The sequence below is a fragment of the Gambusia affinis genome, linkage group LG19 (assembly GCF_019740435.1).
Source record: "Gambusia affinis linkage group LG19, SWU_Gaff_1.0, whole genome shotgun sequence".
Lineage (NCBI taxonomy): Eukaryota > Metazoa > Chordata > Actinopteri > Cyprinodontiformes > Poeciliidae > Gambusia > Gambusia affinis.
In genome coordinates this window covers 135,905-149,100 of record NC_057886.1, presented here as the reverse complement: position 1 = coordinate 149,100, position 13,196 = coordinate 135,905, and the positions used below count along the sequence as shown (strand labels likewise).

Sequence of the window (13,196 nt, the reverse complement as noted above, 5' to 3'; positions counted from 1 at the left end):
CCAAAATCTCAAATCCTTTTAATTCAATATTTCTTTATAAATTTAATAATGTAATGTAATGTAAAGTTTAAAGACTTTAAACTTTAGTCTAGAAAATTTTACTTTTATTCACAATCACCAGTTTAGAGAAACTAGTTACATCTACTAGAGTGGGTTAAAATATCAAAATTTCACTTAACTTTGCATTTCAGACCAGCTGACAATGTGATTTTTAAATATTAAATGATTAACAATTTGATCAGTTACTCAGTTCTTGAATGCAGTATGTTTGTTCTCATAATCACACACTCATTCATACCATGAAAAGCGACACAAACAGAAATTCAAAACAGTTGATCAGGTCAAATTTTCAGTTTGTCCTCATTGCTTTTTGTTGCTCTGCTCATCCCTATGCTGCAGCTAGCGCAGCATAGGGATGTTGTGAATGCTCAGTCTTCTTAGCATAGCTACCAATGACAGCAGATAAACATTTTTCCTGTAATGATAAGTTGTTTCTCCACCATTAGCACATTTAGCAGTGAATGAATAAAGTTGATTGACAGCGCTAAAGGCATCCTACTGGTTCTGATTGGTTGTTTTGGTTGGAACGTTGCATTACTTTAGCCAGTAATAGTAGCTCAGGGAGGAGGTGGAGGAGATTGATTGTTTTCACAGATTATCTGTCTCACAACAAACTGGCACGACATGGTGACATTTTTAACAAATATGGAAAAAACATATTCTTTATTAAAGTTATATACTGCAGCTTGAAGTCTAGATTGCTTCATATATATTTTGATGCTGCCTAAGACTGTTGCTCATGGGGACAGATATTTCAGTAATCTAAAACTAATAGAAAAAATGTAAGCAACTTGCATACTGTATGCGTACTGTTGCATGGAAAATTCATGAGCAGTAAATATTGTGCTAGTTATCAGTATTGGTTATCAGTTGCAAACCTTTAAAATTGTGACGCTTTTGATGGGTCAGATAGATTCAAAAAATTTAAATAGCAGCTCCATGAGGGGGGAGGGGGGGTGATTTTTTTTTTAATGGGTAACCTTAACCCAAGATTTCTGGCGGTGCCCCTGCTTAAAGATATTTAATTTAATTCCAAACTAATTAAATATTAGTTTGGGATAATATTTCAAACTATGTTATGCCAGCACTACTGGAATAATATTATTGCCAGCACTACTCCTTCAAAAAGGAAAAAGAAAACATTTGTTTGAACTTTAGTGATTGCAGTTTTTCCTTCTCGGTTTCCCAACCTATGTCTCGTGGACACTAAGAGGATCCTTAACAGTGGTCCATCTGTACAGGACTCAGAGTTAACAGGGACAAACTGAGAGAATTTACCTAATATTGAACATAAAAGCCTCTGAGACATTCTTTTCTGGCTAGATCATTTCTATATGTGAACAGGGTTAGTCAGTAAGCAAGTCTTCGTTGCAGTAGCAGTGTGTGTATAACAGCTGTGTGTGTATAATGTATCTTGGATGTCTCCTTGCTGTCTCACTTCTCACTCCTTTTGCTGCTGGCGTCACTGCAGAGTAGTCCTCCCCCTCTCTCTCCTCCAGCTTTCTGTCAGTCAAACTGGTTCTGGTGTTGGATCTTGAGTTGTCCAGACTGTCCCTCAGTCAATGTCCATGTTGTCCACAAATGAAACAAGCGTTAAACAGTTCAGTTTGTTGTCTTCGTCTCTGAAGCATGTCATTGGTGTTTCTATGACATGACAGCCACTAGTCAACTCGACTTTTATTACATTGTCCTCAACTTTAAAAGGCTGAGGACAGGGGTGGTAGGGGGTAAAGCACAACCCACATTTGGAGGCCTCAGTCCTCATCGTGGACATCACAGGGTTGATTCCCAGAACATCTTCCCTCTCTTTCATTACCCATTTTCCTGTCTAACCACTCTCAAATTAAGGCCACTAGAGCCAAAAAAACTTCAAAGAAAAAAAATATATATTTAATGGTGCAACCCCTACTATGAGAACATTGTTGCACAGTGATGTAACTGTTATAGCAAGAAAGACTGGTTCAATTCTTACCTCAAGGCTTGAATGAATGTTGTAAAACTTAATCAATCTTGACTGTAGTCTTCCTTCATTTGGTCTGTTTTCAGGTCAGTGTGTCTCTGAAGAGGCTAAGAATATTTTTGTCACATGAGGAGCTGCAAGAAGACAGTGTGGAGCACAAAACAATGGCTGGCTGTAAGTCTCCCCAAATGTGTTGTCTAATACTAGTCATGGAAGAAAATACAAACCTTTAAGATTTTACAGACCTATACTATTAGGATTACACACCAAGCTGACCGTTATTAGTAAATAATTTTGGAACTCAGGGGTGGATTGCATTCAATTTCAACTAAAATCGAAAGATATGCTTTCGATTTTAGTCTTGTAAAAGGATTAACTGAAAATTATGTAAATAAAGTCTTAAGAAACAGTTTGACATATGACTAAAGAGCAGTATTATATAGAACAGAGCCCCATGGGGGATATGGAAGATTTTTTTTTTCCTTTTGCTTTATTTCACCAGAAGTTTTTCATTCTCTTGCAATAATGTACTGATCAGTTGATACAGCTTATTTAAATACTGAAAGTCTTTCTTACAGTGGCCACCATATTTCTGCTATAATATAAGGTTTTCGTAAGATTTTCCATGTATGTTAATATCTCATTTGTGAGATATCTGAAGTTTTCACTGTATACAAAATTGACCAGGGGGACCAAGTTCATGTTGGAGAAGAAAATTTGATTTAAAAAAAATGCAATATTTCTCCAACCCAATCTTGAAGGAAAGGGATCTTATTTATTGTTAAGTTACTTCATTTATGTAGATATTCTTTTCCAGCCCCACACAGCATCTCTATAGTAGATGGAATCTTCAGGTGGTCCAGAGCTGAATCACCAACACTCAAGAGGTAGGTCCCATTTACCCTGAGTATGGGAAACCTACAAGCTTTTATTATTTAATTAATGTACAAATGAGTCTGAGAATTTCCTGATTAAAAGTGAACTGAGAAGATGGATCTATGGTTGTGTATATGTGTTTATATTTAGGCTGAATGTGTGCATCCCAGAAGGCTCGTTGGTAGCAGTTGTGGGACACGTTGGCTCAGGAAAGTCCTCTCTGCTCTCTGCCCTCCTGGGGGAGATGGACAAAGTTGAAGGATCTGTGGTTGTGAAGGTGGGTGCTCTTACTCTTTCACACTGTTACAAAGCAAAGACACATATACACTAGACTAGCGTTTCTCAACGGGGACGTTCAGAGGATGGCAGGGGACGCTGGCGGAAATTTTGGGTCCATCTGTGATTCTTTTGGGAGGCGTTTGCTCGAAGGTAAACTTTACTTCTTAAATGCACAACAATACCATTTTAGACTTTGAGCAACTTGTTAAAATTGTATTGTGTAACATTAAAACATGCTTGGCTACAACTGTATCGATGGTAGCTCTCCTTCTCTTCAGTGTTTGTAGCTTCTTGGCGTAGCTCCGCGGTCTAGCTCCGCAGTCTAGCTCCTGCAGCTTCACTACATCAATTCAGTGTTACAACAGCTGAGGACGTTGCTGTGATTCACTTGTCTGGTGTCTCATTTTCAAATATTTTATGTTTTATTGAAGATTTTTGTACATATGTTTTGGCAGTGCTGTGATCATGTGAAAGCAGCAACTTAATATTTCATTGTCCGTCTGGATCTTCCATGTAAGGACAACGGAATATTGCTCTAATAAACATGTAATTACTAAAATCGCAATACCTTCACTGAATCCCTCTGAAAAATGAACCCATTTAAATAATAATAAAAAAGTCCTTCCATGGGTGATACCATCTCTTACAGTTAACATTGGTGTTGTAATCCGGTATGAAACAGTACCTCCACACATTTTTGAATTGCAATCATCAGAATACCAGGATTTTTTTCTGTTGTTCTAAAGAGCTTATGTCAGTCTGCTTTTTTCCATCAATACGCTTCCCGACATCTCCGCGCCGTATGGGGTACAAAAAAAAAAATCATGATGCGCACGTTGTGCAAAACTCAGAAACCGGAGAACCGGAACATAGAACGGAGTGACAAACTAGATGTGAATCGTGGCATAAAAACGGAGACTCTGACGCTGAACAGTGGAACAGTCCATATGAGGAGCAAATCAACACATGATGTGAAACACATGATGATTAGGTGTAGGGTTAGTAACTAAGATTACTTCACTAATCTTCATGATGAGTGAAGATTACTGGTGGTGAGCATCAATAAACAATAAAATAAAACTAAAAAGAAAGAAACTAAAGAGAACATAACAATAAACCAAGAGAGGATAATACCTAACCAAAGAAAACTAAATGGAAATTAATGAAGAACAAAATGCAAGAATAAACTAAGAAACTAAATTAAATACAGAGGACTGTATGGCAAGAACAAACCGACACTGTTTTCAGATTAAAGGTAAGATAATATTGTTGAATGCTATGGGTTTGTTGAGACCACATCTAGTACTAAGAAGAAATATATCTTATAGACGATAACTGTAAAGAACTTATCACTCATTTATGTTTTTAATTAAATTTTATATGTTTATTTCTTCAATATTATTTTTCATGTTGGTGTTAATGTCATGAGGTTGATTACTCCATGAGACTTTCAATTTGACTCATTAGGATTTTATTAAGAACCTGCTTTGTTTTTTATAAGGAACTTGAATAATGGATAGGGGGGCATTGGCCCAAAAAATGTTGAGAAACACTGCACTAGACAGTGGACATTGAACCAGATCCTGGTGTTGTACTGCTGGTTCATATATGTGACGTGTACTAAATAATCTTGAGCTCATTGTGGTCCTTGTACTGAGCATTATGTCATAAGGTGGATTGGTGGTGGTGAGGCAAAACGCAGCAGACCCAGATGGTGTAGATGCAGTTTAATAAAGACCCATAAACCAAAAACAAAGTCCACAGCCTGGCAGCACTGCTGAGCGGGAGGCTAAAGCTCACAACAGGTAGCAACAGGATATTACGAGGACTAGACGTGACTGACGAAAACGGACGTAACCAGACGTACCAAGACGTACACAGACTGAGGACCCGACGAAGACAGACACACACAGGTGACGCTAAATACACAAGAGGAAATCAGGGAACGAGATACACCTGGGGACTAATCACGGGGAGACAGGACAACACAGAGACTCAGACACACAGGAAACTAGAAATAAATACACAGAAAAACACAGAACACGACACATTAAAATAGAGACATTGTATTTATATTACATGCCCGCTCTGGACTTTTTTTTTACCTCAGAGTGGTTCACTTTCTATTAGTCCTGTGTCAATTTGATACAGCAGGAGATTCCCTGTATCGGTCTCCCGCACTTTTTTCACCATTTACAACAGTTTAATCCATTTTAAACATGTTTTTCTGAGCCACCTTTAAACACAACATGACTGCACGTCTGCCTGTGGGGCGGCAACAGAGACATGCTGCTGCTGTGTCAATCTGCATGCCAGTGTGTGTTAGAATTAGGCTTTCACGATAACAAATTTTGTTATTAATTGTCTCAAAAATTATTGTGATAAACAATCCATCCATCTTCTTCGGCTTATCCGGGGTTGGGTCGCGGGGGTAGCAGCTTCAGAAGGGAGGCCCAGTCTTCCCTCTCCCCAGCCACTTCCACCAGCTCCTCCGGAGGAATCCCAAGACGTTCCCAGGCCAGCCAAGAGACATTGTCCCTCCAGCGTGTCCTGGGTCTTCCCCGGGGCCTCCTCTCGGTGGGACGTGCCTGGAACACCTCACCAGGGAGGCGTCCAGGAGGCATCCTGACCAGATGCTCCTCAACTGGCTCCTCTCGACGTGAAGGAGCAGCGGCTCTACTCTGAGTCCCTCCCCGGATGACTGAGCTTCTCACCCTAACTCTAAGGGAGAGCCCAGACACCCTATGGAGAAAACCCATTTTGGCCGCTTTTATCTGTTATCTTGTTCTTTCGGTCATGACCCAAAGCTCATGACCATAGATGAGGGTGGGAACGTAAATCGACCGGTAAATCGAGAGCTTCGCTTTTTGGCTCAGCTCTCTCTTCACCACAACGGACCGGTACAGCGCCCGCTTGACGGCAGACGCTGCGATCTCCCGCTCCCTTCTTCCCTCATTCGTGAACAAGATCCCGAGATACTTGAACTCCTCCACTTGGGGCAGGACACCCCCCCTGACCCGGAGAAGGCACTCTACCCTTTTCCGGCTCAAGACTATGGCCTCGGATTTGGAGGCACTGATCCTCATCCCAGCCGCTTCACATTCGGCTGCGAACCACTCCAGCGAGAGCTGCAGATCACGTCCCGATGAAGCCAAAAGGACCACATCATCTGCAAAAAGCAGAGATTTGATCCTGAGGCCACCAAAACGGATCCCCTCAACACCCTGGCTGCGCCTAGAAATTCTGTCCATAAAAGTAATGAACAGAATCGGTGACAAAGGGCAGCCCTGGCGGAGTCCAACTCTCACCGGAAACGAGCCCGATTTACTGTCAGCAATGCGGACCAGACTCTGACACCGGTCATACAGGGACCTGACAGCCCGTGTCAAGGAGCCCGGTACCCCATACTCCCAGAGAACTACTCACAGAGCTCCCCGAGGGACACAGTCAAACGCCTTCTCCAAGTCCACAAAACACATGTAGACTGGTTGGGCGAACTCGCATGCACCCTCCAGGACCCTGCTGAGGGTGTAGAGCTGGTCCAGTGTTCCACGACCAGGACGAAGACATAGTCTCGGCTGAATCCTCCAGGATTCCTCTGGAGGAGCTGGAAGAAGTGGCTGGGGAGAGGGAAGTCTGGGCCTCCCTTCTAAAGCTGCTATCCCCGCGACCCAACCCCAGATAAGCGGAAGAAGATGGATGGATGGATGGATGGATGGATGGAGGACTTGTAGCCATTATTATGTGCCCATTGTTGGACACCACACGGCACGAACGAACCCAATCGAACCATTATACCTAGGATTTCTGTCGGCTAATGTGTGGTCTCTCAGGCTGTGAAAATGGCCCGACAATCGTCCGACAGTTCTAAGATGGTGTAGTGTGCGCTGGGCATTACACTAAGGAAATGAGGAAGGGAGGGACCGTGGAGAACACCGGAGTTGAGCCTTTTTTCATTCAGTGTCATCAACAGAAAGAGAAAAAGGCCGGAAGAGATGATAAAGCCGATAATTAAAATGAGGTCGATAGTTTTAATTTATTGTGAGTATCGTACAAAGAACACAACATTCAGCCCATTTGTTGTATGTTTATTTAGCTTGATGTTTATTTTGCTATTTACAATTATTAATAAGTGATCACTGTGGTAGATTAACTACCAATTAGCAGCTAGCTAATTTAAGTACCTTTTCTACTGTCATAAAGTTGGTGTGTGAGTTGGCTTATTTTGTCTTAATTGAACTGAAACACAAAACTCTTGCAGAATATCTACATGTTAAGGTTGTCAAAGTGAAGTTATCATAACTTAGCTACCTTCACCCTCACAATTTATTTTTTTTATTAAAACTTTTTCCTGACCTTGTTATCTAGTTGTTGTAGTGTTGACAATAAGTAGCAAATCACTGCATCCCTTTTTCTTTTATATATCAGGTGTACATTTAAGATTTAATGCGTTATATTGACCACTTAAAAGCTAAAACTAATAGTAGTCATTGTCGGCAAGCAGCATTTTGCCCTCCAGAAGGGGGTGAGTGAGTGGGTGGGATCTCATGTGCTTGACATCACAGCTATAGTATTGTGTATAGTTTATAGTTTTGTGTGTAGTCTGTAGTATTGTGTGTAGTCTATAGGCTTTTTGTGTAGTCTGTAGCAGTATGTATAGTTTATTTTATTATGTGAAAATATTCACACCTCTTAAGCTTTTTGATATTTTGTCACAACCACAAAATTATGTTCAGGTAACAAAGCACACAAAAAAGAGTATAAAAGAGTATGTCTGTTCCATCATAATGGCATATCTAATAATCAAGCTATACCTCAGTACAGCCAATATTCTTACAATTCTGAACACCGTTGACAGAAGTGACGAAGTGTGTTGCTCCCATGGATATAACAGGGGTCTTTGACCAGATATGGTACCAGAAGGGATATATTGACATTTACCTACGTGGTTAATGAACTATCCTTAAGGAACATCCACCTAGGCTCTTGTTTTAATTTGTTGCATTCTGATGATTTCACCAACTCTGTACCAAAAGAATATCTAAGCAGATTTGAGGTGGCACCAAGCTTAAACAACAGTGATCTGTTCCATAAGATTCCATCTCTTCAATGGACCCAGAAAAATCTTTCAAATTAAGAAGTTAGAGAGTCTAGCTCTGTGTTTCAACAGTAAACTCATATGGACCAGCCATTTGCATAAATGTAGAGCAGAAGGCAGATTGGCTAGTAAATTTCACCCAGAGAGCAGGACATATGTCAGAATTCCCCTGCCTTGCCTGGATGAACGCTTCACAGGCTGCTTTTCAGGATTTTTGATAAAATCTGTTAAAAAAATTAAATGATAAAATAAAGTAGGTTTGTGGTACTACTATTCTGTGTAGGAATGTGACAGTGTAAAAATGTGTAAAGGCTATGATTACTTTTGTGAAGCACTGTATATGATGTCCTGGGTTTAAAGGGAAGGTTGTAGTCTGACATAATAATGTGAGACTTAATATGAAAATGAGATGATTTAATATGAATCTGTGTACATATATGTTGCTTTCAGGGTTCTGTTGCCTACGTTCCACAGCAGGCCTGGATCCAGAACTCCACACTGAAAGAAAACATTGTGTTTGGTCAGAAGAGGAGGGAAGACTGGTACAACCATGTGGTGGAAGTGTGTGCTCTCCAGCCTGACCTGGAGATTCTCCCTGCAGGGGATGAGACAGAGATTGGAGAGAAGGTTTTGACTGAGGATCCCTCTGTCCATTAATCACTCTAAAATAGCATAGTATATGGTATTTAGACATTAATGGCTGTATATGTAGTTATTTTGAGGGAAGAATAAATTTACACTGCTACATAAGCTGCACACAGACTACTTTTCATTATGTCAAAGTGTCATTTTTGTCAGTGTTGTCCCTTGAAAAAATGTACTTAAATATCTGCAGGAATGTCTGGGTTGTACTCATTTAGGTGTTTTGACTATCTGAAATATTAGGCATTTGTTCAGTTAAAGTTTTTTTAATGTAGCTCATTCTGGAGCTGATTTCATATGTAAGCAGTAACATAATGCTTTTTATATTCTCCAATTCAATTACAGCTCATCATCAATAGGAAGAGCTTTTAATTAAGTCACACATAAGGTTGTCTTTTGAAAAACAAATTTAAGCAGCTCCAGGCTTATGTCCCTCTTTTTTTCTATGTGATACGAAAGCCAAAAATAATTAATTCTGTGTAGCCTCTGAGATGTTTTCATTTTAGTTCCTTACTCATTCTGTGTTTAGGGAGTGAATCTGTCTGGTGGCCAGAAGCAACGAGTGAGTCTGGCCAGGGCAGTGTATTGTGACCGTGCTGTATACTTACTGGATGACCCACTGTCTGCTGTTGATGCTCATGTTGGAAAGCACATCTTTGATTATGTCATCGGCCCACAGGGCATACTGAGGGACAAGGTGGGTGAACAAACCTGAATCTGAGCCCACTCCATTTTTGTTTACATTTCATGAAGAAGGAAGCACTCATGTTTTCTTTATAGGTTCGTTATAAAGATTTTGTTTCCTTCATTCGTTGTTTGTGCAGTGCCACCACAGGTGTGTGACAGAACAGGGATTTCAAAGCGCTTGGTTTGTGGTTTTGCCACATTGCAGTGTGAAAGCAAACCACTCCAGCTGAAAAATTTAGCAAATGTTGCCATTTTGGTCCCTAATGGAAACGATTCTAGGTGTATCCATCCAGAATTTTTAATGGAACCTTTTTGATGACTGCAAAACCTTGTGATATTGGATTTTTAAATAAATATTACAGGATCTAAGTATACGTGTCATTCTTTATAATATGCTTTTTAAGCTGTTTGGACTTGTGAAAATCTGCAAAAAATTTTCACAAGTCCAAAAGTTTCACTTTTGCAGCCAGGTCTTGGTTTTAAAACGTATGGCTATTGTTTGCTGTATATTTGCCCATCTATGAAAGATAAATGGTGATAACTAACCAAAAGGCCCATAATTTTAATGCTGTTCATGTCCTTAGTGTTTAAACTTCTGATTAGAAGTGTCCTTTCTTATCTCCTTTAGTTTTAACAAAAACATCTGCATTAATAGGCAGCAGAATTAATTGGAACAATGTGTATGTGTACAGACTCGTGTGCTGGTGACTCATGGATTGAGCTTCCTACCACAAACCAATCTTATCCTGGTCATGGTAGATGGGGAGATCACAGAAGTAGGCTCCTACCAACAGCTAATGGACCAGGAGGGAGCCTTTGCTGAGTTCCTGCGAACGTATGCCACTGTTGACCAAACTGAAGATGGTGGTAAGCAACATTTCATCATTTCAACATGTTCCAGTTGCCAGTTCTAGGAGTTGTTTTTTTACTCTCCAGAGAAAGTTGCTAATTTTGCCATCTGGAGGCTTCAGTAGTATTTCTGTTATTAATCTTAATGCTTCCTGTAGTGTCTGTAGAAGGGCCTAATTTATATGTAAACCGTCCATTACGAAGTTTTCACTTTTACTTCCTGTCTTAGATTTAAAAACTGCCCCTGCACCAAAGAGTGGATCCAAAGGAGTAGAAAATGGTGATCTACCTGCTCTTATTGGGTGAGTGAGTCTGGATAACATGAAAAGCTTTATATATGCAGTTCTGACCTGAGGTTTACATCCATGCATTACAGGCATTAATGTCTTTTTATTTTGGCCCTTTAGTGAGGTTTAATGGTCAGTGAGATCTGGGGGATTGGGGTGTGAGGTGACTGAGGGTTTTGTAAGTGAGGAGTAGTTTGTATTGTGTCTGGTATTGAACGGGGTGACGTGGTCAGGGGAGCACAGTTCATGTAGGATGCTGTTGCAGGACAGGAGTCTATAAAATCATGGAAATGAGCAGTGAAATGAGTAGCATTGCATTGGTGGAAGAAAGATGTCTCTAAAAAGAACGGGCCTGGACCCTGACAACATGGACAGTTTCAGACTGCATGCAGGAAGTTGCCTGCAGAAAATCCAGGGTGATAGAAAGGCTGTTCACTGAAAGGATTACAAGAAAAAGGCCTGCCTACAAAGTCATATATTCACCTCTTTGGCAACAACCAGGATGCAAAGAAGTAACTGCACCGTTGATGAGCCTCACAGCGTCTTACTTAAGTACTCAACTGCAGACTCATTCCTCCAACTCTGGCCGTCAGCCCTGGTTTAGTTTCCTTCGCAGCAGCAAAACGGTAATGTTTAACCCTCGTTTTAATATCCATCAGCATGAATTAACATTTAAGGCATCGGTTAAAAAAAAATGTGTCGACTATTATGTATCCAGTTCTGGCTGGATACATAACCACTATTCTTACCAGAAATGCTAGGGTACATATGAACTGGATTATATCTTGGAATAGATGTAGCTTTTGCACCTGGTCTATAATTTTTCAATAGGTTTGAGTTCAAAGCCACTTCAGAAGCTTCATGTAGCCTGCTTTGATCCAATCTAAAACCAGTCCTGATGTGTGTTTGGGCTCATTGTCTAGTTTGAACATCCAGCTGAGTCCAGGTTTCAACCAAAATGAATATGACATCTCTTCAATAATAAGTGAATGTAAATATCAGAGTTGCACAAACTGCCTTAAATCTCCCCAATATTCTGCTTTTTTCTTTAGGGCACATCGGTTTTACCAAACATTTGTCATGATATATAGAATTTTTTGACCTGTATACTCCTTTTTCTGGGTAGTGAGCCGGCTGTTAAGACTGAAACCCAAAAGCCCCATGAGACTGATGATACCAGAGAACTGAACAAGAAGACCAAGAACCCTGATATGGGGAAGCTGACCGAAGCTGACAAGGCCAGTACTGGGCGGGTATGTAGAGTAAAAAACAGCAATATGTATTATATAAATGGTTAGATCCTTTATTGAATATGATATTTTATAAAACAGTATAAAAGTCTTCTGGAAGTTACTAGGCCATAACAACGGAGTAAGTACAGCCTCAGATTGACAGCAGCTTGTTCCATATAACACTGCATTGTTTCCTAACAACAACAATTGTAGCATAGTTGTCTTGCAATCAGAAGGTGTTAGCTTCAATGTCAGTTTTATCCTGTTATATGTTGCTATTCCCTGGGCAAGGCACTTAACCCAAAGAGTAGTTAACAAGCTGGTACTTATACTTCACACAATAACTTTTGATAACAAATTTATTTTATTTATAACAGGGTGGCTTTTCTTCATGCTAAACCTATAGTCCCTCTGACTGTTTTAAATAGAGCATGACATACAGATTAGTCTTCAAGTGCTTTAGCAAATTACTCATTGAAAATAGTCGCTAGAATTTAGATCTATAGCCTGAGCCTGCCCCAAAATTTATGGTGGATCAGGCTTCTGTGGCCCATTTAATAGACCTACAATACACAGAGAAAGACAATGGCCAGTAAAGTTGTGTCGTTCTACTTATAGTCGAAATAGAGGAATACATAACTTATCCTGTTAAGGAAGGAAAGAAAATGAATGTACAGATGTTCATTAAACTGTAATGAGCGCAACAAATTCTCATGACAAAAATATCTTTGTTATGACAACTTGACATTAACCAAGAACTTATGATCTGACATAAATTTGTTGTAAAAGTATTATTGATTAAACTTTAAAAATTATGTAGCTTTATGTTAGTAAGGCTAAAGTTTAATGGTCAAGTTCTTTGCTCAAGTTGTCATAGCGAAGACATTTTGAATAATGTCAACTTTGTATTAAAAGTGTCATGATGTATCGAATTATATTTTATAACAACAGTCATAAATATTTATGAAGACTAACTCATGTTCATGACAGGTGTTATGTCATGTTTATGACGGTGTCATGACAGTCTTATGGGCTCTTTGCACCTGCCACACTGACGTCACAACCGCATGCGCAAATGCGGCTCTTTTTTTTCCGCTTTGAGTTACTATGACAGCTAGAAAAGACAAAGTCGTATTTCAGACGCAAATAAAACAATACCATGCACTTTGTTGTCTTCCTAATATAATGGGCTTTTAAGTTTTCATGGATTTCCAAGCGATCCTGAA

At 39.8% G+C, this 13,196-nt stretch overlaps 1 protein-coding gene across 1 annotated transcript in view; it reads left to right on the top strand.

Moving 5' to 3' along the window:
* The window catches only part of abcc1 (ATP-binding cassette, sub-family C (CFTR/MRP), member 1), a 74,192-nt gene that overhangs the window by 26,266 nt on the left and 34,730 nt on the right, over nucleotides 1–13,196 (top strand). Inside the window, exons 14-21 of the mRNA XM_044099786.1 lie at nucleotides 2,107–2,194; nucleotides 2,838–2,907; nucleotides 3,047–3,173; nucleotides 8,724–8,900; nucleotides 9,445–9,612; nucleotides 10,295–10,469; nucleotides 10,681–10,753; nucleotides 11,865–11,991. Coding sequence (XP_043955721.1) covers nucleotides 2,107–2,194; nucleotides 2,838–2,907; nucleotides 3,047–3,173; nucleotides 8,724–8,900; nucleotides 9,445–9,612; nucleotides 10,295–10,469; nucleotides 10,681–10,753; nucleotides 11,865–11,991 — 1,005 coding nt within the window. The remainder of the gene's footprint in view (nucleotides 1–2,106; nucleotides 2,195–2,837; nucleotides 2,908–3,046; nucleotides 3,174–8,723; nucleotides 8,901–9,444; nucleotides 9,613–10,294; nucleotides 10,470–10,680; nucleotides 10,754–11,864; nucleotides 11,992–13,196) is intronic.